Here is a 25,829-nt window from a genome sequence, read left to right on the forward strand (position 1 = left end):
AGGCTCCGCCGGAAGATTTCGGAGATGGCTGACGGCGCGAATGTGGAGCCCCAGCTATGCTCCGAACAGTTCGGTTCCGGGGCGGCCCGCGGCTGCCTCGTCGCCGCCGACGGGAGCCTGCAGTGGGAGTCTTGGGGGTGGCGCTGGTGGGGGTTCCCTGGGCCCTTCACAGTAAAACCCCAAGGACGGGATGGCGGCGGAGTGGGGACTCCCAGGACTGCTTCACCACCTCTCTCCGGTCTCATGGCCGTGTTCCTGCCGCAGGGCTTCCCCGATAGCGTCAGCCCGGACTATCTGCCCTACCAGCTATGGGATTCCGTGCAGGTCAGCCTGGCCGTCTGGGGTAGGGAGCAGCATATAGTCACGGGCGAGGGAGACCATGCGGGCCACTTCTCTCCATTTAGAGATGGGAGACTGAAGCCAAGAGCGGGGCTGTGGCATGTTTCAGGTCACACATCTATGAGAGCTGATGATAGAACTTAGACCTCCGTGCCGCTGCGCACACTCCTCACCCCACCTTTTTTCTTCTCCAGGCCTTTGCCTCCAGCCTCTCAGGCTCCCTGGCCACCCACGCAGTCTTGCTGGGCTTAGGGGTGGGGAACGCAAAAGCTTCAGTTTCAGCTGCCACTGCCACCTGGTTGGTGAAAGGTGAGCTGGGCCCCTGGAACCTCACCTGTCGCTGCTGTCAGCCCTCCTATCTCACCGCCTCTTTTTCCTCGGACTGGGAAGCCCAGCCCCTCCTTGCCCCCATCCCAGTGTTCTGGCCTCTGGTTCTGGGCTGTGATGTGTTTGTTTGTGGACTCGTTCCTGATTGGATCTGGGAGCCAACCCTCCCCAGTCCCTAAAACAGTATTTTTATTGGTTTTATTCAACGATTAATTAGTCGCCCACCGCCAGAATATCCTCATCCTGAGCGCCAGCCTTGCAGCTGCACTCAGGTCCCCATACGGTTCAGAGGTCCTTAAATCCAGAGCTCGGATCCCTAAGTTAATCATCCCCTCTCCTTGACCGCTAGGCTTTTTGTGGAGCACTGCCTAAGAATGCGGTTACTCAATAAAACGACCAGCTGCTTGAAATGTGGGAAATTGCTCAGTTCTAGAAAAAAACAATTTCGTAGTTAGTCCTGAGTAGAAAAGAGGAGGTTCTGGGAAAGGGGAGAGGCATTTTAGAACCTCGGGGATACTGTATGTTGCTAGAAATAATAACTGTAGTAACCTTCTGTTGGATGTGTACAGCTTTTTGGAAAACCATTAATGAAAAATAAAACATGGTTTGGTACCATGCCACCTAAAGAGTGAGGTAGAGAAGAAAAGGTTCCACAGGTTCCACATCAGGAGGGCCTGTGGCTCTCTCCACTGTCCTTTGTCTTTCATTACTGTTTCCAGTGGGAACTTAAATCAGACCCAAGGGAAGACTTTGCTCCTAGCATGAGCCTCGCCACATCTCTGGTGAGTCTCCATGGGTCTTTTGGAGGGATCCGGAGGCTCCTGCTTACATCCTTATTAAGACTGAGCAGACTGGCCAAGTGTGAGTCACCCCTCGAAAGAAGCCTTTCTCTGTGGCTTGTTGTCCTAGCTGTCTCTTCTTTTAATAATAATAGTTCACACAAACAGTGTTTATTATTTGCCAGTCTTTAAATATGCTGACTTCATAGTAGCTCTGAGATAGGTATTGTCATTATACCCATTTTACAGATCAGGAAACTTGAGGCACAAAAAAGTAACTTGGCCAGGGTTACAGCCAGTAAGTTGTAGGGCATGGGTAAACCCAGGAGGTTTCGTTCCAGGTTAATTTTCATACCAGCAAACTGTGCTTAATTTGGACCTTTTCTGTTGCTCTCCTGTTGGCTGAGTGTTTGGAATGCGGCAGGAACATGGATCAGTAATTGATGTTTTCATGTCATTTCTAAGCACCCTAGGCTTACCACCAACATGTTGCCCGTATATGTGTTCAAATTATTAAGAAAAAAATAAAACCATTTTAAGATAGGAAAACCTACCCCCTTTTAAAGCCTATTGTTGATATTAAAAGAAGCCTTAACTAGAAAAGAGTTTACAAACTCATTTCCATCAAACCTGGGAAATTTGTATGCAGAGCTTTATATAAGAAACTCCCCTGGAATTTTTTGAAGTCATTTTCGGTTACAGATCTCTCTCAGTGGAACGTGATGTTAATTATCATAACTAACAATAGTAATACTACTAGCAGCTAGTATTTTGACAGCCTACCACTGTATGCCAGGAATTTTTTGCACTTACGTGTAATATGTAACTTAATCTCTACAGCGGCCATACTAGGTAGATACCATCACTAATACCTTTTTCAGAGAGTTTTCGTAAACTTGCCTAAGTGAACGTGGAGCCGGGATTTGGACCCAGACCAACCAACTCCTGTGTCCCACTCTGAACTATCACATTCTTGCCAGTGGGATTTAGAGTGGAGCCTTGTACCATTTGTGGACAGCTGATCCCTTACTACTGCTCAAAAGTTTCTAGGTCGTATAGCTCAGCTAACTTGTCAGTGAGGCAAAGAAGAGCAAGTGGGAATTAAGTTTCCTAGTCTAGTGGACACTGTTGACTTTCAGATACAAGGAGGGTATGTGTCCTTATTGCATCCTGGTGCCAACTCCCAGATTCTGACGAGGGCCCTGCAGACTGCTGCTGAAAGATAGAGTAGGTCCCTTTTCTACCCAGTGGCCCTTGTATGCAGGACATACACCTTATTGGATATAAGTGTGTAGTCAGAGGGACGAAATAAATAAGAGTCTGGCCCAGTGAGCTGTCAACAAGTAAAAGTAATCTCGGCATGTTCAGAGTCACTAAATTGATCCAATACAAGAATCTTATTCCTAGGTGGAAGAATAAAATTTTTGTGGAGAATAAAATACAGTTGAAAGAAAGAGGGTGAAGTACGTGATGGAGGAAGCCCGTAAAGCCACCTGGTGGGTATTACTTCCAGGGACATACAGGGGACAGAAATAGACAAGCAGAGCAGGCTGGATGAGAGATGTATTGTACGTATGCCTCCTCTAAGGTAGCCGCCGCTCGGCCCCAGCCAGTTGTGGTGCTGAGGGAAGACGGGCTCGGTGTTGCCATGTCTTCGGGTTCTTCCAGAAAAGCTGGAAATCCAGATTTTCTCATAAAATGTCCCGGTTTTGTTGACGGATCTTCTCTGAGCTTCAGTTATTTCATCTATGAAAGGGAGTGATCTCTCAGAAGTTCATAGGATGGTGGTGAAGATTGAAAGGAGTAGGGATTTCAGGTGTCCACTAGCATGTTTACTGGTGTTCCTCGGGCCCAGAGTTGCGTAAAGATGTCTAGGTCGAAGGCGTCACTGCCCAAGGAGAGAGGTTGTGGCAAGGGCTGAGTACCTCTCTTTCCAGGAAAGAATGGGGAAGGCCAGCCTGTCACCACCTTTATATATTTTAGGTACTCCCATCCCTCCCCACAACCTAGTTCCCCTTCTTGCATTCACTTAAGGGTCCATGCGCTCAAGTTCAAACAAGTTAGGAGCCCCCAGCCACTGTATCTTTCCTTCCCAGTGCCCACTGAATGAGGCCTTCCCAGTTGTTTGGTTCTTTTTTTTTTTTTTTTTTAAGATCTTATTTATTTTTTCGACAGAGATAGAGACAGCCAGCGAGAGAGGGAACACAAACGGGGAGTGGGAGAGGAAGTGGCAGGCTCACAGCAGAGGAGCCCAATGTGGGGCTCGATCCCACAACGCCGGGATCACGCCCTGAGCCGAAGGCAGACGCTTAACCGCTGTGCCACCCAGGCGCCCCCCCAGTTGTTTGGTTCTAAAACAGTCCTTTGTGATCCCCCTGCTGAACATAATGAATGCTACTCTCGGTATAAGGGGTTTAAACCCGGGGGTGGCAAACCTTCTGTAAAGGACCAGATAGTAAATGTTTTACACTTTGCAGGCTGTGTAGTTTCAGTCACAGCAACCGATATGTCGCTGTGTCACAGAAACAGCTGTAGACAGTCTGTAAAAAAATGGGCACAGTTATGTCCCAATAAAACTTTATAAAACAGGGAGTGGAAGATTTAGACCACAGTCAACTGATCCTTGGTCTGAATCAGTGTTTTTCATACTGATTGCCGTTTGCTTTTACCCTGTATTTTCAATCTGGAACCATGACTTTCTGGGTCACGCTATCCGCTTACCTCCTATGATGCCTGGCACAAAGTAAGTAGCCAGTACGTTTGTTGGGCAAATAAAGGTCTAGCTGATTTTGGAGACTTCTCTGACTCTCTTTAGCCTGAGGAGGCCTCTCCCTCTCCCCCACAGCCCCAGCCATCTGTCATCAAACTGAAATTCAAATCCTTTTTTTTTTTTTTTTAAGATTTTATTTATTTATTTGACAGAGATAGACAGCCAGCGAGAGAGGGAACACAAGCGGGGGAGTGGGAGAGGAAGAAGCAGGCTCATAGCAGAGGAGCCTGATGTGGGGCTCGATCCCATAATGCTGGGATCACGCCCTGAGCCGAAGGCAGACGCTTAACCACTGTGCCACCCAGGCACCCCCAAATCCCTTTTTTTAAATTGATACTCTAATGACCACTCGTGAACCCATTGCCCAGCCTAAGAGCCAAGTTATCAACGATGACCTCAACTTTCCACCCAGGATTTCCTGCTTTTCCTTTTTTTTTTTTAATAGTTTTGCCATATAGATATATATACCTAAGTACCGTATTGTTTCGTTTTAGAGCTTTATGAAAAGTGTATTTTGCCGTCTGTCATCTTCATGGCTTCCTTTTTCATGCTATAATAGAATACTAGGATTCATCCATTTTGGTGTGGGTAGTTGTGCGTTAGCTTTCTGCTGCTGTCTGATGTGCCACTGAGCGAATATACCAGAGTCTCTGCATCCTCCCAGGCTTTGGCTGTTCAGGAACAATGCTGCAAAGAGTAGTTCTGGTCCATGTCTCTTGGCGTGCATGGGCACAGAGTTCTCTTGGGGACATACTGAGGAACTGCTAAGTCTAGGCACTTCTGACCGCATCCTCCAGCTCTGTCTATCCAGTATTTATGGTGCCGAACTGAGTTCCTAAGAGCAGTGACACAAGGTGAATCAGCCATTTCAGTCCAGCAGCCCCCAAGGCTCTTCCTTGTTCCTTACCAGTGCCTCTCTCCCCCAGATTCAACTGGCATGCTGGGCCGCATCCTCTTTGCCTGGTGGAAAGGGTGAGTTTGTCGTCCTGGTCTGGCCACTCTCCCCAGATGGGGTCACATCTGGCTCATCCCTGGCTGTATTTTCAGCTCCTCCTCTCTCCTCCAGTCTCCTGGGGAGGGGAGATTTAGCAGTTATGTCAGCAACGCTAAGGAGCCTTTAGTAAGTGCCCAGTCCCGGTGGCTCGCCCTCGCAGTGAAGTCTCAGAGCCATTGCTGCGGTCCCACCTGCCTTCAAGAGCACGGGTTGACCATTCTGCTGCCCATCATGGAAAAATACAGCCACCAGGCTCTAAGTGCCCTCCGTTTGCTTGTTGAAAGAGAATCCTGAACAGGACAATGCTTAATTCAAAAAGAATGATTTTCCCCCAAAAGCTACTTTGGTGGCTCAGATACTTGAGTGGCCTTTGCCAAGCCTAGTGGGGAGTGGACTTGGGCAGCTCATCGGGATCCCTGTCGTACATAGAGTCAGCATTACCATTTATCTAGAAGGAATTAAGGATCTTGTGCTGCCTTCTTCCTCCGCATGTCAGTATTGGGCCACCTCAGGAGTGATTTAATATCTGCAATTAATTGTAGGCAGACACTACCGACAATGTGTTCGGTGATTAGGTTACGCAAAGTGCATAGTATCTTGTGGCACGTAATAAGTATAGTAACACTTACGCTGCTAACAGCTCTGTGCCTCACAAGCTCTCTGCATATCATCTCTAATCCTCAGAACAACTTTCTAGAGAAGAATTGAATGTGGACATTTTAGCACACCTAAAAAGGGAAGTCATGTACCCAAGTCGCACAGCTTATCACTAACAGTATCAGGCTGCTTTATTGGGTGGAGCCCGAGACCAAGCCCACGTGTTCTGGTCCTGCCTTTGCCATTTATTCCCGCAGGAGTTTCTCATGTGTGTCCCCTACCTCACCTAGGAATGCTCCTTTTCCCTCCAGGAGATTTCAAAGTAAGGGGCAGGGCTAGTGCTGCAAATTCTAAGCTGGTCTGGGGGCTCCAACGTCCCCTGCTAGCGGACTCTTGGAGAAGAGGTCCCTAAGTGTTGGTGCATGGGCCAGGGAGTCCCTCTGCCTGGCAGAAGAGGCATCCATCCCCTTGGTGAGAGAAATATCCTAGGCCTGGATGTCAGAGCCTGCCTGTTTCTCTTGGCCTTTTCTTTTTTTTTTTTTTCTTGGCCCCCATTTTCCATGTGATCTGAGGGAAGTCATGTCCCCTCTCTGGGCTACTTCTCTGTAACCTGTGGGGGTTGCACTAAGTGTAGTTGTTTACCAGTCCAAAATATGTGGACTTCTTGCTGGGTACCCTTGACCAAGTGGGAGGAAGGGGTGGGGAGATGGCAGAGGGACCCAGGAATGGCCTCTCCCAGAGGAGGGCCAGAGGGTGGGGAGCAACTACAAGACAAGTCAGTTCTCTTCCCTGACGGACACATCATGGGTTAGTGAGGGGGAGACACTAAGTGACCATTGAAGTGCCTCCCAACTAATGGTATTTCAGGCAGCAGTGACGGGGTGTTGGGACAGATGTCTGCCTGGGGTATGGATTTTGCTGGGCCCTTCGGACCTTACCTCAGCCTAAGGATGGCCTGCACTGCCCACAGAATGTGTTTTCTCCTTAAGTTCAAATTACAAACCAACCTCTCCTCCCCAACAGGAGTAAGCTGGACTGCAATGCCAAGCAGTGGAGGTAAGGAGGGGCTGAGGCAGAGGGGAGGGAAGTCTATAATGAAGGTCTCTTACCTCTGATCTCTGATCCCTCCCCCCCCAGGCTTTTTGCTGACATCCTCAACGATGTAGCCATGTTCCTCGAGATTATGGCTCCCATATATCCCATCTTTTTCACTATGACCGTCTGTACCAGCAACCTGGCCAAGGTATCCACCTCTGGGGCCCCCCATACCTGCCTTTGTGGTGCTGTGTGTGGGCTTCCTTGGGGCCCACAAGTGAGATCAGCCTGGGCCCTGTGTTCAAAGCACTTGTAGAAAAGTGAAAAGGTTCAGATTTTTCCACTCAGGCTCAACCACAGTTCTGATTCTCCTCCAGCCAGGTGGTGCCTCGGACAGTCTAAGACGGTGTCTGAAACCACAGCATTGGTGAGGAGCTCTGAGCTGAGAGATAGAAAGTGTGCTCCAATGTCAACATCTTGGGACCAGCTCCCTGGCTATCTTTCATTCTTCCAGTAAATAATTGAGTGCCTACTGCATGTTTGGCATATAATATAGGCCCTCCCATTTTTTTTCTTTTGAAGAAAGCTGCACATGATTAAACAAATGTTTATAACATTGTAGCTACAGGTATTCCAGATGAGAAGAGTAGGGGGCTACAAGAGGGTTGAGCAGGGATGCTGGCTTAGTCAAGGGGTGGGCCCCTTCCCTAGGCCTGTGTCCTGAAGAATGAGTTTAAAGTGAAGGGTGGATGTCTTTTAGGAGAAAGAACAGTGGGGGTCAAGGTTCAGGGGTGAGACAGCATAAAGTGGTGGTGAGGCTGGAGGGTCACATGGGGTGAAGGCGAGCTCTTCCTTTCTGCCAGGCTGCTCACCCTCACCGTTCCTTCAGGTTGGCCACATCCAGGTGAGGAACCTGAGGCACGGCAAAGTTCAGTCGAGAGCTTAGCCGGTCTTCACCACAGGGTTAAGTACCTGGCACAGCAAGAAGCCGTCTAAGATCCATCTCAAAAGCCCATCTGTCCAAAATCACTTGAGAGCAGTGCTTCTCCACAGGGCGCCAGTGACATTTCAGATACAGCGGTTCCTTGTGGTGGATTACATTTAGCCCGGGTACCAGTCCCTGGCCCAGGTACACTGCCCTGAGCACCCCCTCCAACCCCAGGGCAGGAAACACCAGAGGAAACCAGTGCTGTGGCTGTGAACCAACGATTGTGACCTCTGCCGTCTGCTTCAAATTATGCATGATGCTTCGCCTCTGGGGCCTCCGTCTCTTCATCTCTCAAATGAAGGAGTAGAATAGGGCCGTGAACTTTCCCTGACCACCTCCCATCCTCTCTAGAGTTCTAGTCTCGGTGACCAGTACCTCCGTACCCCAGGTACAGCAGTCGGAAGCCTGGCTGGCATCCGAGCCTTCTCCCTGCCCACTATTCCCTTCAGCTAAACCTCCATCTGGTGGTTCCTTGTGGCTGAAAAAGCATGGCTGCTTCCTAGGTGGTCTCCCTGCTTCCATTCTCACCTCTCTTCATGACTTCTCAGAGCACCCCAGAATCCTGTTAAGAACAGAAATCAAATCAGGTCACTTCCCTGCCCTCATTGCTTTAGGCTATAGACCTTAACAAGGTTTGCCAGATTCCACACGATCTGGTCACTCCAGCCTCATTTTGTACCACATTCCTCTTCCTTCGAACAAATTATTTCTTCTGCCTGCATGACAACTTGTGTATTTATTGCCTATTGATTTATAGACTTCATGAGGGCAAGGGTTCTACCTGAATTAATCACAGCACCGAGTCTGTGTCTGGCATCTAAAAAGAGATTCGATAAATATGAAATGGATGACGGTGATCAGTGACCCTCATTGAGGAGTTCTGCCATCCTAGATCTCAGGGATTGTGGAGGTCCAGGTGCCCTGGGAGGTCAGGGACATCACTGTGGGTTTTGAAGTGGCCTGGAAGACTTGACTGGGCCTCCAGTGGGACAGGAAGGGAGTGGAGTTAGTTGCAGACAGAATGGAAGCATAAAGTTGGAAACCAGCCTGGGCCTGGGAGCTTAGCAAAGAGGCGAGTACAGCCAAAGTAGAAGTTGGAGGCTAGAGAAGTTGTGGGCTAGAACAGTCTTGCCTCTACCTTGGGGAAAGAAATGGAGTTCCTGGTGACCAGGCCACAGGGAGGTATGACAGGCAGCGCCTTACTTAGTTTTCTCCAGGAACAAGAGGGGAGTGAACCTAGTGGAAGTGTGGGGATGAGAACAAGGTACCAAGGACGGCATTCAGCATTTTGCCGTTTGGTCACCTCATGCCTGGTTTTCTCAAACTGGTTCGAGTCATTTACTTGGCTCAGCCACAGATGTGCCTATGTTGCCACAGCTTGTGGCCATTCTGACCTTCCTTCTCCCTCCCCCCGCCCAGTGCATTGTGAGCGTAGCTGGCGGGGCCACCCGGGCTGCCCTGACCGTGCACCAGGCCAGGAGAAACAACATGGCTGATGTGTCAGCCAAGGATAGCAGCCAGGTGAGCAGCTGGAATTGGGGTTGGGGGGGTCGGAGCAGGGAGGCAGGCCGGGCCATGATTTGGGAGTAGGAAGAGAAGCACCTGAGTTCTGCCTGGTCCGACACTCTGTCCTTTTTTTGCTCAGTTTCTAAACAGAAAATTTTTTTCATTTAAAATTAACTCCTTTCAACGNGGTCGGAGCAGGGAGGCAGGCCGGGCCATGATTTGGGAGTAGGAAGAGAAGCACCTGAGTTCTGCCTGGTCCTACACTCTGTCCTTCTCTTAAATTGTTTTGCTCAGTTTCTAAACAGAAAATTTTTTTCATTTAAAATTAACTCCTTTCAACGATATTAACACAAGCTAATATATGTATTAACATAAGCTAATATTTATTAAGCCCTAACCACGTGCTAAGTATTTCATTTATATGAACTTATTAAATCCTTACAGTGGTCTTACATGGGAGGGACTCATTGGTGCCATTCTACAGATGAGGAAATAAGTCACAGAGAGGCTCAGTCCCCCTGAGTACCCTTGGGCACATCCCTTCTCTCCGGAAATGGTTGGAGTAATTCTTCCCATTATCTCTTCCGTAGGTTGTTAGGAAGGGAGAAATAAGTACAACCCAGGACTTGCACTTCAGGATCTCCCGGCTTCATGCCCACTGTCTCTCACCCCCTCTCTTTATAACCAGCCCTCCCCACACCCCCAGGCTGTGTTTCCCAAGCCCCAGGTCTCCTCTCAGTCTGCAGAAGCAGGAACACATCACAGGGCAACACAGGACATGTGCTCAGTCCTGTACAGGCCCCTGCTTTCTGCTGATGTTGCTCTATTGACACGTGATGTGGCTGCTGGAAATGACTCTTCCCACCTGAGGGAGGGGAGGTCCTTCTGTTCCTGCGCAACCAAGGCCTCTAAGCTCCTGTTTGCCGTCACACCCACAGCTGTTATTTCCACAGCCCACCCCCTTGCCAGGACAGCTGTGTAGGAAGAGCTCTCCCAGCCTCAGGCCTGCTTTGTGCCTACACCAGCTCTCCCTTGGATCCCAGTAGTCAGGGGCACCAAGCCAGACTCTTCCTCCCTTATGATGAGTTGGGGACAGGTGGCCTAGTGTCTGTTCCCCTTGGGTGAGCTCCGTCAGGCCATCAGAAGGTTCTGATGACATGGATTCCCAAGGGAAGAGGTTTGGCGCTTGTGCCTTTCTTCCTGAGTGGTTCCTTGAACCCTTTGCAAGTGTGTCTGCCAGTTTTTATATACCAAGGGGCTGAGGGGGATCAGTCTTTAAACCACCAAATAGAAGAACTTATTCCGAGGACATTCACTTGCCTGAGTATAGGGCTACTCAAAGGACTCTTGCAAAACAAGGAAGACGTATTCCAAGGGCACTGTATCTACCTAGACACAGAAGCAGCTGGTATCTTAAATGACAGCTCACTCATTAAAAACTTACTAAGCGTCCTCATCAGTGTAGGGAGCCCTGGGAGGAACTGGGGCAGGGAGGAACGTGGTGAAAGGCACTCAAGAATATTCACCCTGGCCTGGAAGGAAGCCCTCCAACTCCCTTCTGCCATTTTCTAGGAGACCCTGGTAAACTTGGCAGGGCTCCTGGTCAGCCTCTTGATGCTTCCCCTGGTGTCCGCTTGCCCTAGGTAAGCCGGGATCAAGGGCAGGGAGGTGGTGCCCAGGCGGGCCTCCACCCCTGTTGACCACCTCATTCTCCCACCCAGTTTCAGCCTCGGTTGTTTCTTCTTCCTCACGGCCCTTCACATCTACGCCAACTACCGGGCAGTCCGAGCCCTTGTCCTGGAGACCTTGAATGAAGGCCGGCTCCGGCTGGTCCTGAAGCACTTCCTTCAGAGGGGAGAGGTCCTTGGCCCCACCTCAGCTAATCAGATGGAGCCACTGTGGACAGGTGACCCAACCCCTTGGTCTCAAGTACTGTGTCTCCCAGCCTCTCCCCCTGGCTGGGCATCCTGACTCCAGCTTCCCACAGGTTTTTGGCCATCTCTGTCTCTATCACTGGGGGTCCCCCTACACTGCATGATCTCCAGGTAAGTGGCCCCGTGTCTCCCACCCACCCCTGCTGCCACCCCCATTCCCCCCACATGCTCTTTATTCTGATTACACACTGGCCTTCCCTGACCGGCCTCACCTCTCTATTCTAGGTTCTTTATTGCCACTGACCAGACTTGGGGTCAGCAGGGATGTGACACAGAGTAGATACAAGGGACACATTTGTTAGATGCAGGAAGAAAAGAAGGATGGACGTGGCATGCAGGGGTAATGGCTGAGAGAGAGACGGGAAGTAGGTGAAGGACAGATGAAGTAAGGACAGTTCAGCTGACTGGATGGTTACTCCTGCTTTCGCTTTCTCCTCCCCCACGTCACTCCCTTCCTTCCTTCAGTGTCTTTGAGCTGCAACAGCTGGTTGAGGGACACCAAGAACCCTACCTCCTTCGCTGGGACAAGTCACAAAGTAAGTGTGCTGCGCTCTCCCAGCCTTCCGGGGTCAACTTCTTATTCTATCAGCTCCAAGGCCTCAAGCCCTGGACAATTTAGAGGCTGCCCGGTGTCCTGGAGGGAGCTCTAGACTAAGACTTGGTACATTCACATTATAACTGCATGCCCCGATTGAATTCGCTTTGTCCCTGTGTAAAATGAGGCTGACAATACCTGCTTTATTGTCTTCGTGTTTTTATGAGAATCAGATAAGGCGATTATGTAAAGCACTTGATACATTGCAACGTACTCAAGATTTATGACCTTTGGTTACCCCTAGAGAACTTTTCTCTCCCATCCAGAGTTACCTGGTGAGGACGCATGTACTGGAGTTTACCAGTCTGCTAGTTGTGTGCTAAAAGGTGCTTATTCTTACTAGACATGCCACATAAACCCACCTCAGTGGTCTCCTATAAAGTGGTATTTGGAAATTGGGCATTTTTTTTAAAGATTTTATTTATTTGTTTGACAGAGACAGCCAGTGAGAGAGGGAACACAGGCAGGGGGAGTGGGAGAGGAAGAAGTAGGTTCCCAGCAGAGGAGCCTGATGTGGGACTCGATCCCAGGACTCTGGGATCACACCCTGAGCCAAAGGCAGACGCTTAACGACTGAGCCACGCAGGCGCCCCGGAAATTCGGCATTTGAGTTTGGCCAGGACATTGGGACAACAGGAGATGCAGTTGGAAGGGAAAGGGTGAAAGATAGCCTCCATCCATGTCAGGCCAAGGCCTCAGAGCACACAGGGATGAAGCAGGATGGTAGGTTTGAGGGGGTTTGGGGAGGTGGCCCTTCCCTAGTACCAGTCTGTCCCTTGGTTTCTCCAGGGCAGGTGCAGGTCGTTTTGAGCCAGATGGCAGGCCCCGAAACCATCCTAAGGGCTGCCACACATGGACTGGTTCTTGAAGCCCTGCAGGGAAATGGGCCCCTGCCAAGAGAACTGGAAGAACTGAGGAACCAAGTACGGGCAGGTAAGCACCTCACAGTATAAACTGCTGGTGGCTCGAAGAGGGGCAGGGAGAAGGACTCTGTTCCACTTGGGGACCCTACAGCTCTGGTTCTGCACCCACCTCCAGGTCCTGAGAAGGACAGCTGGGTCATCGTCAGGGAGACACACCAAGTGTTGGACAAGCTATTCCCTAAGTTCTTGAAAGGTAACATCCTTAAGCTCCATGGCTCCTTGGCCTCTGAGGCCTTCTCCCCAGAGCCCCTGCCTAACCAGTCTCCCTGTCTGCAGGAGAGGGAGGTCAGGGCTGCTGAGGCTGTGTCAGTATTGACAATCTGTATAATCCCCGTCGGCACTGAAGAACTGGGGGCGGGGGTGGCGGCGTGGCTCACAAATGAGTGATGGTGGCCTTTCCTTTAGCACCTGTTCCGTTCCAGCTCTTTCCCATGTGCCAAGTCAGCGAATCCTCGCTACAGCCAGCTGAGGTTTTAGTCTCGTTTTGTGCCAGAAATGAGCCAGCAGAGGCAAGAGGAGCCTGGGCAGTGGACAGAGCGTGCATCCGGCCTGTGCTGCTCCTTACCACTCTCCCCAGACTCCCTAGAGCCTTCTCCCCATCAGTCTCAGCGGCGCCCTTATTATGACCTCTCCCCAGGACTGCAGGATGCAGGCTGGAAGACTGAGAAGCACCAGCTAGAAGTGGATGAGTGGAGGGCCACATGGCTTCTCTCTCCGGAAAAGAAGATCTTGTGAGCAGCCCAGATAGAGGCCCAGATCCCCAGATGGGAGCCTGGAGCAAACACACTTCAGCCACAGCAGGATGTGGGAACGGCAGCTTTATTTTTGCTTTGGGGAGCTGCTGTGGCCGTTCGGGCAAGGGCCTCCTAAGCTGTAACTGCCAGTCAGATGGACTAGGGCCCCAGACAGAGACAAGGGGGAGAGCAGGGGAACCAGGGCCCCCCCTCCCGCTCCTGCCCTCCTCCCTTCTCACCACTGCAGGCTCCTCACCCCCATTCACTGTGAGGCTGAGCCCTGCCCTGGCTGTGGCTCATGGTATCCAGCAGAGTTGGCCTCAGGCGTAAAAGCCCCAGAAGAACGTGGCCACAGCCATCATTAGCAGGGCATTGAAGTTGACCACACGGGTCCAGCTCGAGTCCTCACTGATGTCCTCCAGCCGCCTGGCTGCCGCAGCCACCTCCTCCTGGGTCGGGGCTGGGGGGCCACCTGCCCTAGCTCCGCCCATTCCACAGAACCAGAGCAGGCACCTGCGGAGCGGGCCTGGTGCTGGGGACTGGGGCTCTAGGAAGAATCGACACTGTACAGTTAGTTTGGGGGAACTTGGCTCCCCTGGTCCCTCGCCCCAGCTCCTGACGTAGTAGTGCCTTACCCTCCATCTCCACTGTGTGCTCGGGACACCCGTTCTGTGTAGGGGGTGAGGCTGGACCTTCCAGCTGGTCAGCGTCCAGATCCTCTCGCTCCTCCTTGCTGTGCCGCAGACTGAAAACCAGGCGGTGGAGCTGGGGGAGGGAGCAGGGACCAAGTGAGAGTGCTGTTCTCCGCCTCCCCCCCCCAACGTCTCTCGTCCACCTGGTACTCCCTAAGCTCCCTATGTCCGCTCTGTACACATAGTTCAGACTCAGTGCCCTCAAACCCGACCTTCCACGGCTGCCCTTTGCCCTCTGACTAAACCTAAGCTCTTCAGCTGTGTCTTTGAAGTTCTTGGCCTGGTTCCCCCCTGCTTCATTACCCGAAGTCCCGTCTACACTCGAATCGAATCGCAGTCCTTGAGACTCTAGTCTTCTAGACTAACAGTGTTCCTTCCTGTGGGTGTTTTTTCACATAGTTTCCTCCCGCCGCTTCCCCCCCACCCCACCCCGTGCAGCCCTGCCCATCCTTCGGCTCAGCTCTTTCGTCCTGGCCCCCAGTCAGCCCTGCCCTGGGGCACCTGGCCTGCAGCAGCACAAGACCAAACCCTTCTGTGGGCCTCAGGAGAGTACTCTGTCCCTCTCGGCCACGGATCAGATCTGTGTTTTGAGTCCCACGGGCCATTCCAAGGGGGGGGGGCTTTAATCACCTCCCCCACAGTCTTCAAGCCACCCTCCCCCAGACCACCTCAAATGTATGTCATTTAAATAAAACACTGTGCTTGCTTTGCAAATGCAGCTTCCAACTGGATTCCCAGTCTACCCTCATGACCCCTCAGGATGGAAATCCACGTCCTCCTCACGGGGCCTTCCTGGAAGTGGACCGGCAGACCAGGGGTAGAGAGGGCTGCCCACCCAGAGGCTCGCACTTACGTGCTTGCGTGGGATGGGTGCTGTGCACAGCGAGACCACAAGGGTGAGGAGGCCAGAGCAGATGAAGAGTACGATGGCAAAGTAGAGGTAGTGCATGCCGCAGACGAGTGCTGGGCACGCTGAGGGTTGCACACAGCTGCCCGAGCCAAAGGAGAACTCCGGAATCAGGCGCGCCAGACCCATGAGCAGGCCCCCAATCAGTCCCCAGAAGGCACCCTGCCGGGGGAGAGAGTGTCAGCCTCTCCCGGGTGTCCCAGTTCCGCCCCAAGCTCACCTACGCACAGACGCACCTTCTCGTTGACGCGAGGCACGAAGAGCGCCAGCACGAAGACGGCGGACACGGGCGGCGCCAGGTAGCTGGAGACGGCCTGCATGTAATCAAAGAGCTGGCCGCCCTGCGCCGCCTGCACCACGGGGAGCCAGGCCACGGATACCGCCACGATGAGCACCACCCAGAGCCTGCAGTGGGTGGCCATCGGGAGATTGCACCCAGGACTCCCCATCTCCCCCTAATCCTGCGAGTATTCCTGCCCCCACCCCGGGGCTGATCGGTGGGGCAGGACCTGGGGGAAACCCAGACCTCACCGTCCTACTAGCAGCAGCTCGCGGTCGCCCGCGCGGGGCCGCAGGCGCGTGTAGATGTCCATGGTGAACAGCGTGCTGCTGCTGTTGAAGATGGAAGCCAGCGAGGACATGAGCGCGGCCAGCATGACCGCCAGCATGAGTCCCCGCAGACCTGCAGGCCGATGGGAGCCGTGAGTCCCCGGCCGCCAAGGTATCCCCGGGAGGGTGCGTGCCGACTTGGCGAGGGGTGACTCCTCGCAGTGGCGGTCTCCGCAGCCGGCCAGCCCTTACCATTGGGCATGAGCTTCACAACAAGCCGCGGGTAGGCGATGTTGGAACAGCCCACCTCGGTTCCGCACACGCGCTTGCACACCTCGGGCACCACACACGCCACCTCGTCTGCGGGAAAGAGGGCACGGCGTAGCTAGGACGGGACCCGGTCTGGGGGCACAGATCCCTGAAGTGGGGACGGGAAATCCTAACGGAAGACAGATGGGACCTCTGGTAGGAGGTGGGACTGGATGACGGGATTTCCAAATCAAAGGACAGTAAGGGAAAAGGGAAATAGGCACCTGTAACCATACGCAAGAAAGGGGCTGGGTGGGGCACAGGACTCTCGGTGGGGGCGGGGTTGCAGACGTTACCCGGATAAAGAATGCGGCTGATCATGCCTGGCATGACCATGAGGAACATGGGCATCAGCTTCAAGTAGCCGCACAGGATGCAGCCCGCCTTGATGTGGGTCAGGCTCTTCCCGGCCAGACAGCGCTGCACGATGACCTGCGGCGACGGCCGTTCGACTACCTGCGTCCCAGCCCGGACCTCGCCCTCGCAGGCCCTGTCTCTGCGCGCGGCTCTAATTCAGGCCTGCCTCCGGCTCAGCGGTGCGGGCAATGCACCTTCACTCAGACCCAGAGTCTGGATCCCGCTGTGTCTCATTTAGCTCCACCCTGGCCAGGTTCCTGACCCCTCAGACAGGGCCTTTGAGCGCCCCCGGATGGGTTCCGGTTCCACCCATCTCAGCTCCGCCCGCAGCGGTTCTGGTTCTGCCCCAGCCTCCCTCCCGGCCTAAGCCCTGACCCCGCACCTGGTCGCTGCACCAGTACCAGCCCGAGACGATGGTAAGACCCAGGAGCAGCGCGGGCCACGGTAGGTCCCCCGTCACGGGGTCCCGGAGCAGGTGGTAGGAGTCCGGCCGGGGTAGATAGCAGGAGCTCGAGATGTTGCCCACCTCCGGATCCTCAGAAACCGTCAGCGACGTCACTGCCTCCAAGTATTTGTCGAAAAGCCCCGAATACCCGCCCACCTCGTGGAAGGCTGTGAGGGCAAGGCTGTCAGCGGACCCGGCGCCGGCGCCAAGGCTGGAGACGCGCGGTGTCTCTGCCCCCAGGCTGATAGCCCTGAGAGCTCTGTGCCCCGCCCCCCTGGCTGAGCTCCGTACCGTAACCCATGAGGATGAAGGCCCCCCCAAGAATGACGAAGGTCTGCACGGTGTCGGTGTACATGAGCGCCGCCAGCCCTCCTGCAACGGGCCTGGGTCAGTGGAGACAGCTCACACAGGATGCCCCGAGGACATACAGTGTCTTTGTGCAAATTTGAAACATGTGCCCCTTCCTGGAGAGCAAATTTCAAAGAAATGGCCCATTCTCCAGGCTCATGTACCCGGGCATCGGGAGGCAGGACTCAGTGAGCAGAACGTGCTTCAGCGACGCTCCCAGCACATCTCTCGAGCCCACTCCATCCCTAAGCCCCTGCCACAGCCACCTGTCACAGTGTAGATCATGGTGATGCCGAGAAGGGCGATGACGGAGGCATAGATGTTCCAGCCCAGAGCCTGTTGAATGAATACTGCCCCGGAGAACATGTCCACCTTGGAGGAAGGAGCGATGGACCCGGTTAGGACCCAGGGACCCAGGTCTACCTCATGCCCAGACCGCAACCCAACGTAGCCACGCTTCAAAGGTTCTCTTATTTTTCGATGGTCTGGCCTTCCCAGGTCCCAGCCATTGTGGCCGCGGCCCCAAAACCTATTCCTTCCAGACCCTACTCCAGACATGATTCTTAGAAGCGGTTTCTCCTTGGTCCCGCCCCCACCAGGGCTTTCTAGAGACCTCCACCCCGTGGTCCCTCCCTTCCAGGGCCCCGCCCCGCCCTCCATGAATGCGCACCGAAATCTTGGTGAAGATGTACAGAAACAGCGAGAGCATCGACAGGTAGAGGCGGATGCGATGGCCTCCGAAGCGCTTGCGCAGGTACTGCGGCATGGTAATGACGCCCGCGGTCAGGTACACCGGCGCGAAGACCCAGCCCAGCAACAGCACCACGAACAGCGCCTGCGGGCACAGCTGACGCCTGAGGACGGCTGAGACCCTGCCCTGAGTGCGCCCTCGACCGGGAAGGGTCTAAGAGTCCTCCTCCTGAACGTGCTATGCCGAGGAGAGGTCTCACTGGGGACCCAGAGAATGCAACCGCGTTCTCATGTCCTGGGCCCGGGACATGAAGGGACAGGTTCTTGACACCTCCATGGGCCCTTAACTAGAGCCCACCTAGTCCTCCCAGGCCATGACCCCCCGCCAGTCCCTCCCGAGATGGTCCCTATCCCTTCACCCCCCAGCACATGAATCCAACCACAGACCCCTCAGCCTGACCACAGCTTCTGCCAGGAAGGGCTGCCTCCCCTCTCCTGTCCACCCAACCAAACCTTCTGTCCCTGAAGACTCAGTGCAGAGACCTCCTCCTCCAGGAAGTCCTGATCTCCCCAACCCTCAAAGACAAGCCTCAGTCCCAGAGCTTTGTCTCCTTCCCACTTTTGCGAGGGACTTTAATTTGGTCCAGAGACCCGCACAGGCCACAGCTTCAGAGAGCATCAGAGCAAGCACTTCACTATCTTTGTTCACCCCACTTCAGAGAGGAGCAAATCAAGGCCACAGAGGGTAGTGGCTGGTCCAGGCTTACACAGCAAGTCAGGAGCAGACCCCGAAAGTCGTCATCTCCGACATCCCCCTACCTGCAAGCTGGATGTGCAACCCTCACTCGAAGCCCAATCACACCCCACCACTGGAGAGTCCCACCTCCACTCTTACATCCCTCCTGCTTGGAGCCTCCCCAGGTGTGACAGTTCCAGGGGTTCCCACTGGGGTGGGGGTTATCGGCAAAAAGGGGGTCTCACATTCCACTCAAATCCTGCCACAGCCAAGCCACTCGCAGCACCAGTCCCTGCCAGGCCCACAAAGTGGCCACTGCCGATGTTGCTGGCAAAGAGGGAGGCCCCGACCTAGATGGCCAGAGGTGGGGGTTAGCTAGGCTGCTTCTCTGGGCGTCCTCCCGCTCCACAGCACAGCCTCTCTCACCGGCCACCACACCATGCTTCGTCCTGCCAGGAAGTAGCCGCCAACCGTGCCTCTGTTGGTTCTGCACATGGACTGAGGGACAGGAGTGGGGGGGGGGAGACTTGGGTTCGGAGCACATCTTTGGACCTCATTAGCCTTCTCAACACATTCCTCAGCCTTGTTTCAGGCTGAAGATTAACCACCCTGGGCTCTCTTGATGGTTCCCAGCCAACCCCCTGCCCCAGCCTCCTCTGAGGCATCTGGGGCAACCTGGGCCCTAACCTAGTGCCCAACTACCCAAGCTTGAGCATGGCTGGATTCAGCCAGGGCCTTGGATACGACGGGCTTCTGGTCAGATATTGTGTGGACAGGGGGACAGAGACCTCATTTAGAATGCTGTCCCTGATGAAAATCCACTCATCCCTTCAACGAATCCAATCCAAAGGCGGGAAGACAAGGAATGAGTATTGGCTGGGCCTTCCTGAGGCTATCAAAAGACTTGCTTGCCCCCCAGCCCCAGGTTTCTTCTTCAAAGATCCAGGCATCCCACCCCTACTGAACATGGGGTCTCCCTGAGACCTTCCCCCCTGGCCCCAGAAGCCTGGCCCCCAGCAACACCCCAACTTCTCACCCACAGGCCGACACCAATGACCAGCAGGAAATAAGCAGCAATGACCAGGATGTCAGCAAAGTTGTTAATTGGGACCCTCTGGTTTCCCAGTCCTGGTACGGAGCCTGCTTCTGTGTATTCCTCCATTCTGCCTAGGATCTGGCCCTCAAGGGACCAGCCCGTGGATTTCCTCACAGGAGGGATTAATGGTTACCTCAGGGGCAGTGAGCCGACAAGTCCCCTAGGTCTTGTCCCCCCTCCCCAGCTTTGTTTAGCTGAATCAGGTCTCATCAAGGCCAAAAACTCATCCTATGGAGCAGACACTTTCAAGTTCAGGAGCATTCCTTCCAGGGCCTTAGCCCCCACCCCTTCCCCACTGCCCCAGGCTCAAAATTACTCCTTTCCCTCATGCTTACCCTTCAGCCTTGACCTAGGGAGCGTGGCTGAGCCAGCCTCCTCCTTTTGACTAACCCGGAGGGATCCTTTGCAAACCCAAATCTGACAGTGTCCCTCCCCTGCTCAGAAACCCTTCCTCGCTCCCCATCTTACTGAATGAATAGGAGCTCTTCTGCCTCGTGTTCAAGGCTTGCCATCCACTGACTCCTGCCCGCCCTTCCCCTTGCTCCCCTATACCAAATCTGGGGTGATATCCCATTTCCCCCCAACTCCCTTGCCCTGCCCAGCCCCTGTATTTTCACACACTCAAACTTTTGCCTAAGCTGTGCGTTCTGCTTAGAGTGCCTCCCTGATTCCCAAATGGCCCACTCCTACCTCTCAGATGCTGACCTTCAGTACCCAGCCCATGTCAACTCTTCAGGAAAGGCTTCTCTGACTTTTCTGATACAGTTATGAGCACATGGTGTTGTCCTCGTATGGGTCCAGGTCTGCCTTCCCAACAGACTAGAGATTACCCCCAAGCAGGAAATGACCTGACTCAACCCTGGAGTCCCATTGCTCAGCACAGGGCTGAACAGAAGAAGGGAGGGTACTGATAAATATCAGTACCTCTGCCTTTCTAGAAGAATTGGCCAGACTTGGATATCTGATTAGAACAAGTTGGGCTCATGCCTGAGATGGAGAACAGAAAACAATATTTTAGGGGGATATATTTAAGCAATGCCTTAGTTTGGGTCCCTTCAAAGCAGACCGGAAGTTGAGAATCAAGTGCAAGGACTTTCCTGAGGAGGTGACCCCAGGAAGGAAGTGAGGGGAAGTGAGGCAAAGAAAGAAGAAAAGCCAATAAGGGCCATGTTGATTAAAAGGTCGCCACTGTGAACAACCCCAGTGGGGACTCTTTGATACGCTGTGGAGAACACACCTCAGAATTGACCCCTCAGAGCCAGGAAGCTGGAGTATGTATTCACCAATTCCTGTCTCAAAGGTCACAGAACCTCCCCCTCCTGCTTCAGGCCTGCTGGGGGCAGGGGCACACTCGTTTCTCCTGAGAGCACCCTCAGACAGCAACTCAGGGAGCAGCTGGGGAGCCCGGGTGTCTGGGAACTGTCTACCCAGGGGGGCGAGTGGATGTGAGCAACACACCCACAGCGTCTGCTTCAGGGGGTGATAAATTTGAAATGCCTGAGAGAAATCCCGAAAGTGTCAGAGGACATATGGGGGTTTAGGCCCTTAAAATCTATATGCCCTCTTCATGGCCTACAGAGCCCTCCATGATGACATGGCTCCTACTTCCTCTTAGAACTCATCTCCTACTACTCTCCCCCTTCCTCACCCTACTCTGGCCCTACCGGCCTTCTTTCCTTTTCGTCACTATACCAGTCCCCCTCCTACCTCCTGGCCTTTGCACTTGCTGTCTCCTCTGCCTGGAATGCTCTCCTCAGGCTCTTTGCCTGGCTGTTTTCTTTCCTCAACCTTCTAAGTCTCAACTTCGACGTTACATATTCACAGAGACTGACAATCTGGTTAGAAGTCATCCCTTCCTCACTTTCTCGAACTTATTTCTCTATTTTTTCCCCCTTTCCCCCCTCCCTCCTTTCCTTTCTTCCTCATTCCTTCCTTCATTAACAAATATTCATCCAGCACCTACCGCAGGCTACACAGACTTCTAGACACTGGAGAGACAGTGGTCAGCAAAACAAACATGTAATCTGACAGACAAATTCTCAGGGGCTTGCCTCCCAGTTTCAGAAACAGACATAAACTAGCAACAAATAAACACCTATTTGCAATAGTGATAAGTGCTTTGAGGGACTAGGGAGGTGCTATGGATGGAAACGGGGGAAGAGTGAACTGTACTTAGGCCACCGGGAAGGTCTCCATTAGTTCATCACGTGTGTCACTTGGTACTTGTCATCTGTCTCCTCGACTAGACTTCAGCTCTACGAGGTCAAGAAGCATGTCTGCTTGGTTCCCTATGGTCTTCCCAGCGCCTGATATAGAGCCTGGCTTAGTACATACTCAATAAACACTTGGTGAAAGGAATGACTCGAGACTAAAGATAGCCAATGGCGGTGTCCTCAAGACAGGAAGGTGGTTCATTGCCAGGAAGCAGACAGAATTCTCCAGGGAGAATATGTGGAAGGAGAAGAGCAGGAAGCCTGGGAAGACCTAGGGAGAGGAGCCTCGGAGAGGAAAGAAACCGAGGGTCAGGCTGAGGTGAGGACAGAGAACACCTCACCTTTGCCTTGCCCACACACACTCTCCTTGGCTACCAGCTCCTCAAGCAGGAAGGGCCTCTAAGAATCCATGATTTCCAGCTTCAAAGCCTCCTACAGTTTGGATCCAGGAATCCAAGCCCTGTCCCTAGGGAACTGCAGGGTCCAAAGTGAGGGCTCAGAGGCTCAGAAAGGCTCTGGGGCTTGGGGATTCAGATGGAGCCTAAAGTCCACATCTAAAAATCCCTGGCCCACGAATTTCTGCTGGGGCTTAGCTCAGGTGTCACCTCCTCCAGAAAGACTTCCCTACTCCTGGTCTGTCTGAGTGAATAGCCTCCTAGTGCTTCCTTTGGTCAGTCCTCTGACCACCCCAAGTGTCATCCTCTGCTTAGGGGAGATGTTATGAGTCAATACAAATAAGAGGGAAGCTGTGCCTTAGCGCCCAGATCCAAGGAGCAGGCATACATTGGCACTTCTGGATGGAGCCCCATCACTGAGGGTCTTTTCAGGAGCGGAGAAAAAGTCTGAAAATTAGACAAGGTGACAAGGGTGGGAGGGAGTGGGCGGTGGGGGTGGACACAGATGAAGGGCTTATTTCAAGGATACAGGTTGCTGAAGAAGTGGGGAATGAGGGTGGGAAGTTTCCACGGGGCCCAGCCTGACCTCCCTGTTCGGGCTCCCAGCTACCTGTACAATCCAGCGCAGGCGCATTTGATACGTGAAGGACCGCCCGCAAGGGCTAGGCTGCAGGTCCCACCGCGGCCACAGGGCGGGGACCTAGAACCCCCGGCCGCCGGAGCGCGCGCCAGAAGCAGGCAGTCACCGCGCAAAGCCGTCCCGCGCAGTCAGAGACACCGCACCAGCATCACGTGGCATGTGTTTTTATGTAGGTAGAAAAAAAGTGCACAGAAGAGTGAGGGAGCGGGGAGCAGGTATGTCCTGGCCTGTCCTCTCGTTAGTCGGAATTGCAAGGGCCCGCCCCCAGTCCGGGGGCTCCCTCGATGGTGGGGATCAAGTGAAGACCTCAGGCGGGGTTGCCCTACGGCGTACGACCCACGCGTGCGGTCTCGAAATTGGCCGGACCGTTGCTGAACTTGACCGTGGAGAACTCGAGAGTCGAGTACCTCCGGGGCGGGTCTCTCCAGTGGGTGGGGCCTCACCGGGTGCGCCGGGGAGAGAGCCCCAGGCTCAACGAGCAAGGCCGTGGAGTGCGGAGAGCGCGATTTTCGGGGAAGGGTGGGGTTCCCAGGGCCTTGGGCTGTGGCAGGGGCAAGCCCCGCCGGCGGTTAGCCGAAGAGCTTGACGAAGCAGGGCTGGCAGTAGGGCTTGCCGGCGCGCTCCTGGAAGGAGCCCTTGGTGAGCGGGCGCAGGCAGAAGGTGCAGGTGAAGTGGTCTGGGTGGAAGCGGCGGCCCAGGGCTGACACGCAACGGCCGGTCACGGGGAGGCCACACGTGGCGCACAGCGAGCCACGCCGCGCGTGGAAATGGTTCTCGCACAGCGGGCGGCCCTCGTGCTCGAAAAAGCTGCCTCCCGAGAAGGGCGCGAAGCATTCCTGGGGGAGGGCGGCCGCGAAAGGATAAGTCAGCCGTCAACTCCCCGCCCAGACAGCCAGCTTCAGGGGCTTAATAACCCACCGTGGGAACCCCACTGCCCANGACACCCGTTCTGTGTAGGGGGTGAGGCTGGACCTTCCAGCTGGTCAGCGTCCAGATCCTCTCGCTCCTCCTTGCTGTGCCGCAGACTGAAAACCAGGCGGTGGAGCTGGGGGAGGGAGCAGGGACCAAGTGAGAGTGCTGTTCTCCGCCTCCCCCCCCCAACGTCTCTCGTCCACCTGGTACTCCCTAAGCTCCCTATGTCCGCTCTGTACACATAGTTCAGACTCAGTGCCCTCAAACCCGACCTTCCACGGCTGCCCTTTGCCCTCTGACTAAACCTAAGCTCTTCAGCTGTGTCTTTGAAGTTCTTGGCCTGGTTCCCCCCTGCTTCATTACCCGAAGTCCCGTCTACACTCGAATCGAATCGCAGTCCTTGAGACTCTAGTCTTCTAGACTAACAGTGTTCCTTCCTGTGGGTGTTTTTTCACATAGTTTCCTCCCGCCGCTTCCCCCCCACCCCACCCCGTGCAGCCCTGCCCATCCTTCGGCTCAGCTCTTTCGTCCTGGCCCCCAGTCAGCCCTGCCCTGGGGCACCTGGCCTGCAGCAGCACAAGACCAAACCCTTCTGTGGGCCTCAGGAGAGTACTCTGTCCCTCTCGGCCACGGATCAGATCTGTGTTTTGAGTCCCACGGGCCATTCCAAGGGGGGGGGGCTTTAATCACCTCCCCCACAGTCTTCAAGCCACCCTCCCCCAGACCACCTCAAATGTATGTCATTTAAATAAAACACTGTGCTTGCTTTGCAAATGCAGCTTCCAACTGGATTCCCAGTCTACCCTCATGACCCCTCAGGATGGAAATCCACGTCCTCCTCACGGGGCCTTCCTGGAAGTGGACCGGCAGACCAGGGGTAGAGAGGGCTGCCCACCCAGAGGCTCGCACTTACGTGCTTGCGTGGGATGGGTGCTGTGCACAGCGAGACCACAAGGGTGAGGAGGCCAGAGCAGATGAAGAGTACGATGGCAAAGTAGAGGTAGTGCATGCCGCAGACGAGTGCTGGGCACGCTGAGGGTTGCACACAGCTGCCCGAGCCAAAGGAGAACTCCGGAATCAGGCGCGCCAGACCCATGAGCAGGCCCCCAATCAGTCCCCAGAAGGCACCCTGCCGGGGGAGAGAGTGTCAGCCTCTCCCGGGTGTCCCAGTTCCGCCCCAAGCTCACCTACGCACAGACGCACCTTCTCGTTGACGCGAGGCACGAAGAGCGCCAGCACGAAGACGGCGGACACGGGCGGCGCCAGGTAGCTGGAGACGGCCTGCATGTAATCAAAGAGCTGGCCGCCCTGCGCCGCCTGCACCACGGGGAGCCAGGCCACGGATACCGCCACGATGAGCACCACCCAGAGCCTGCAGTGGGTGGCCATCGGGAGATTGCACCCAGGACTCCCCATCTCCCCCTAATCCTGCGAGTATTCCTGCCCCCACCCCGGGGCTGATCGGTGGGGCAGGACCTGGGGGAAACCCAGACCGCACCGTCCTACTAGCAGCAGCTCGCGGTCGCCCGCGCGGGGCCGCAGGCGCGTGTAGATGTCCATGGTGAACAGCGTGCTGCTGCTGTTGAAGATGGAAGCCAGCGAGGACATGAGCGCGGCCAGCATGACCGCCAGCATGAGTCCCCGCAGACCTGCAGGCCGATGGGAGCCGTGAGTCCCCGGCCGCCAAGGTATCCCCGGGAGGGTGCGTGCCGACTTGGCGAGGGGTGACTCCTCGCAGTGGCGGTCTCCGCAGCCGGCCAGCCCTTACCATTGGGCATGAGCTTCACAACAAGCCGCGGGTAGGCGATGTTGGAACAGCCCACCTCGGTTCCGCACACGCGCTTGCACACCTCGGGCACCACACACGCCACCTCGTCTGCGGGAAAGAGGGCACGGCGTAGCTAGGACGGGACCCGGTCTGGGGGCACAGATCCCTGAAGTGGGGACGGGAAATCCTAACGGAAGACAGATGGGACCTCTGGTAGGAGGTGGGACTGGATGACGGGATTTCCAAATCAA

At 54.5% G+C, this 25,829-nt stretch overlaps 3 protein-coding genes across 4 annotated transcripts in view; 1 reads left to right on the forward strand and 2 right to left on the reverse strand.

Moving 5' to 3' along the window:
- RUSF1 (RUS family member 1) lies at nucleotides 1-14,944 on the forward strand. The gene is made up of 13 exons (XM_002925802.4): nucleotides 1-324; nucleotides 534-648; nucleotides 5,142-5,187; nucleotides 6,830-6,862; nucleotides 6,944-7,049; nucleotides 9,249-9,350; nucleotides 10,908-10,978; nucleotides 11,057-11,241; nucleotides 11,323-11,380; nucleotides 11,735-11,805; nucleotides 12,654-12,797; nucleotides 12,903-12,980; nucleotides 13,425-14,944. The coding sequence occupies exons 1-13, from the start codon at nucleotides 25-27 to the stop codon at nucleotides 13,520-13,522; spliced, it is 1,407 nt and encodes a 468-aa protein (XP_002925848.1). The 5' UTR covers nucleotides 1-24; the 3' UTR covers nucleotides 13,523-14,944.
- SLC5A2 (solute carrier family 5 member 2) lies at nucleotides 13,808-23,830 on the reverse strand. Of its 2 annotated transcripts, XM_019806504.2 has the most exons (14): nucleotides 19,591-23,830; nucleotides 18,981-19,052; nucleotides 18,800-18,904; nucleotides 17,799-17,963; nucleotides 17,395-17,500; nucleotides 17,072-17,152; nucleotides 16,718-16,947; nucleotides 16,275-16,410; nucleotides 15,922-16,029; nucleotides 15,652-15,802; nucleotides 15,357-15,525; nucleotides 15,067-15,282; nucleotides 14,157-14,286; nucleotides 13,808-14,068 (listed from the first exon to the last, which is right to left on the reverse strand). In XM_019806504.2, exons 1-14 carry the CDS (start codon nucleotides 19,714-19,716, stop codon nucleotides 13,842-13,844), a joined length of 2,022 nt encoding a protein of 673 aa, XP_019662063.1. In that variant the 5' UTR covers nucleotides 19,717-23,830; the 3' UTR covers nucleotides 13,808-13,841. The 2 variants fall into 2 exon arrangements, with proteins under 2 accessions (XP_019662063.1, XP_034525960.1); XM_034670069.1 differs by lacking the exons at nucleotides 16,275-16,410; nucleotides 16,718-16,947 and having other exon boundaries at nucleotides 22,869-23,830.
- The window catches only part of LOC117804077 (sodium/glucose cotransporter 2-like), a 9,083-nt gene continuing 6,721 nt past the window's right edge, over nucleotides 23,468-25,829 (reverse strand). The window contains exons 9-14 of the mRNA XM_034669546.1: nucleotides 25,579-25,686; nucleotides 25,309-25,459; nucleotides 25,014-25,182; nucleotides 24,724-24,939; nucleotides 23,843-23,943; nucleotides 23,468-23,705 (exon numbers count right to left, since the gene is read on the reverse strand). Of these exons, the coding sequence (XP_034525437.1) occupies nucleotides 23,468-23,705; nucleotides 23,843-23,943; nucleotides 24,724-24,939; nucleotides 25,014-25,182; nucleotides 25,309-25,459; nucleotides 25,579-25,686 (983 nt within the window). The remainder of the gene's footprint in view (nucleotides 23,706-23,842; nucleotides 23,944-24,723; nucleotides 24,940-25,013; nucleotides 25,183-25,308; nucleotides 25,460-25,578; nucleotides 25,687-25,829) is intronic.

Source organism: Ailuropoda melanoleuca, chromosome 10 (assembly GCF_002007445.2).
Source record: "Ailuropoda melanoleuca isolate Jingjing chromosome 10, ASM200744v2, whole genome shotgun sequence".
In the NCBI taxonomy this organism is placed as follows: Eukaryota; Metazoa; Chordata; class Mammalia; order Carnivora; family Ursidae; genus Ailuropoda; species Ailuropoda melanoleuca.

Coding starts and splice junctions, on each gene's coding strand:
- RUSF1 (XM_002925802.4), top strand. CDS start 25: ATGGCTGACGGCGCGAATGTGGAGCCCCAGCTATGCTCCGAACAGTTC. Junction 6,863..6,943: donor TGCAATGCCAAGCAGTGGAG/GTAAGGAGGGGC, acceptor CTCCCCCCCCAG/GCTTTTTGCTGACATCCTCA. Junction 12,981..13,424: donor ATTCCCTAAGTTCTTGAAAG/GTAACATCCTTA, acceptor ACCTCTCCCCAG/GACTGCAGGATGCAGGCTGG.
- SLC5A2 (XM_019806504.2), bottom strand. CDS start 19,716: ATGGAGGAATACACAGAAGCAGGCTCCGTACCAGGACTGGGAAACCAG. Junction 16,948..17,071: donor CTTCATCCTCATGGGTTACG/GTACGGAGCTCA, acceptor TTGCCCTCACAG/CCTTCCACGAGGTGGGCGGG. Junction 16,411..16,717: donor GGTACTGGTGCAGCGACCAG/GTGCGGGGTCAG, acceptor CCGTCGCCGCAG/GTCATCGTGCAGCGCTGTCT.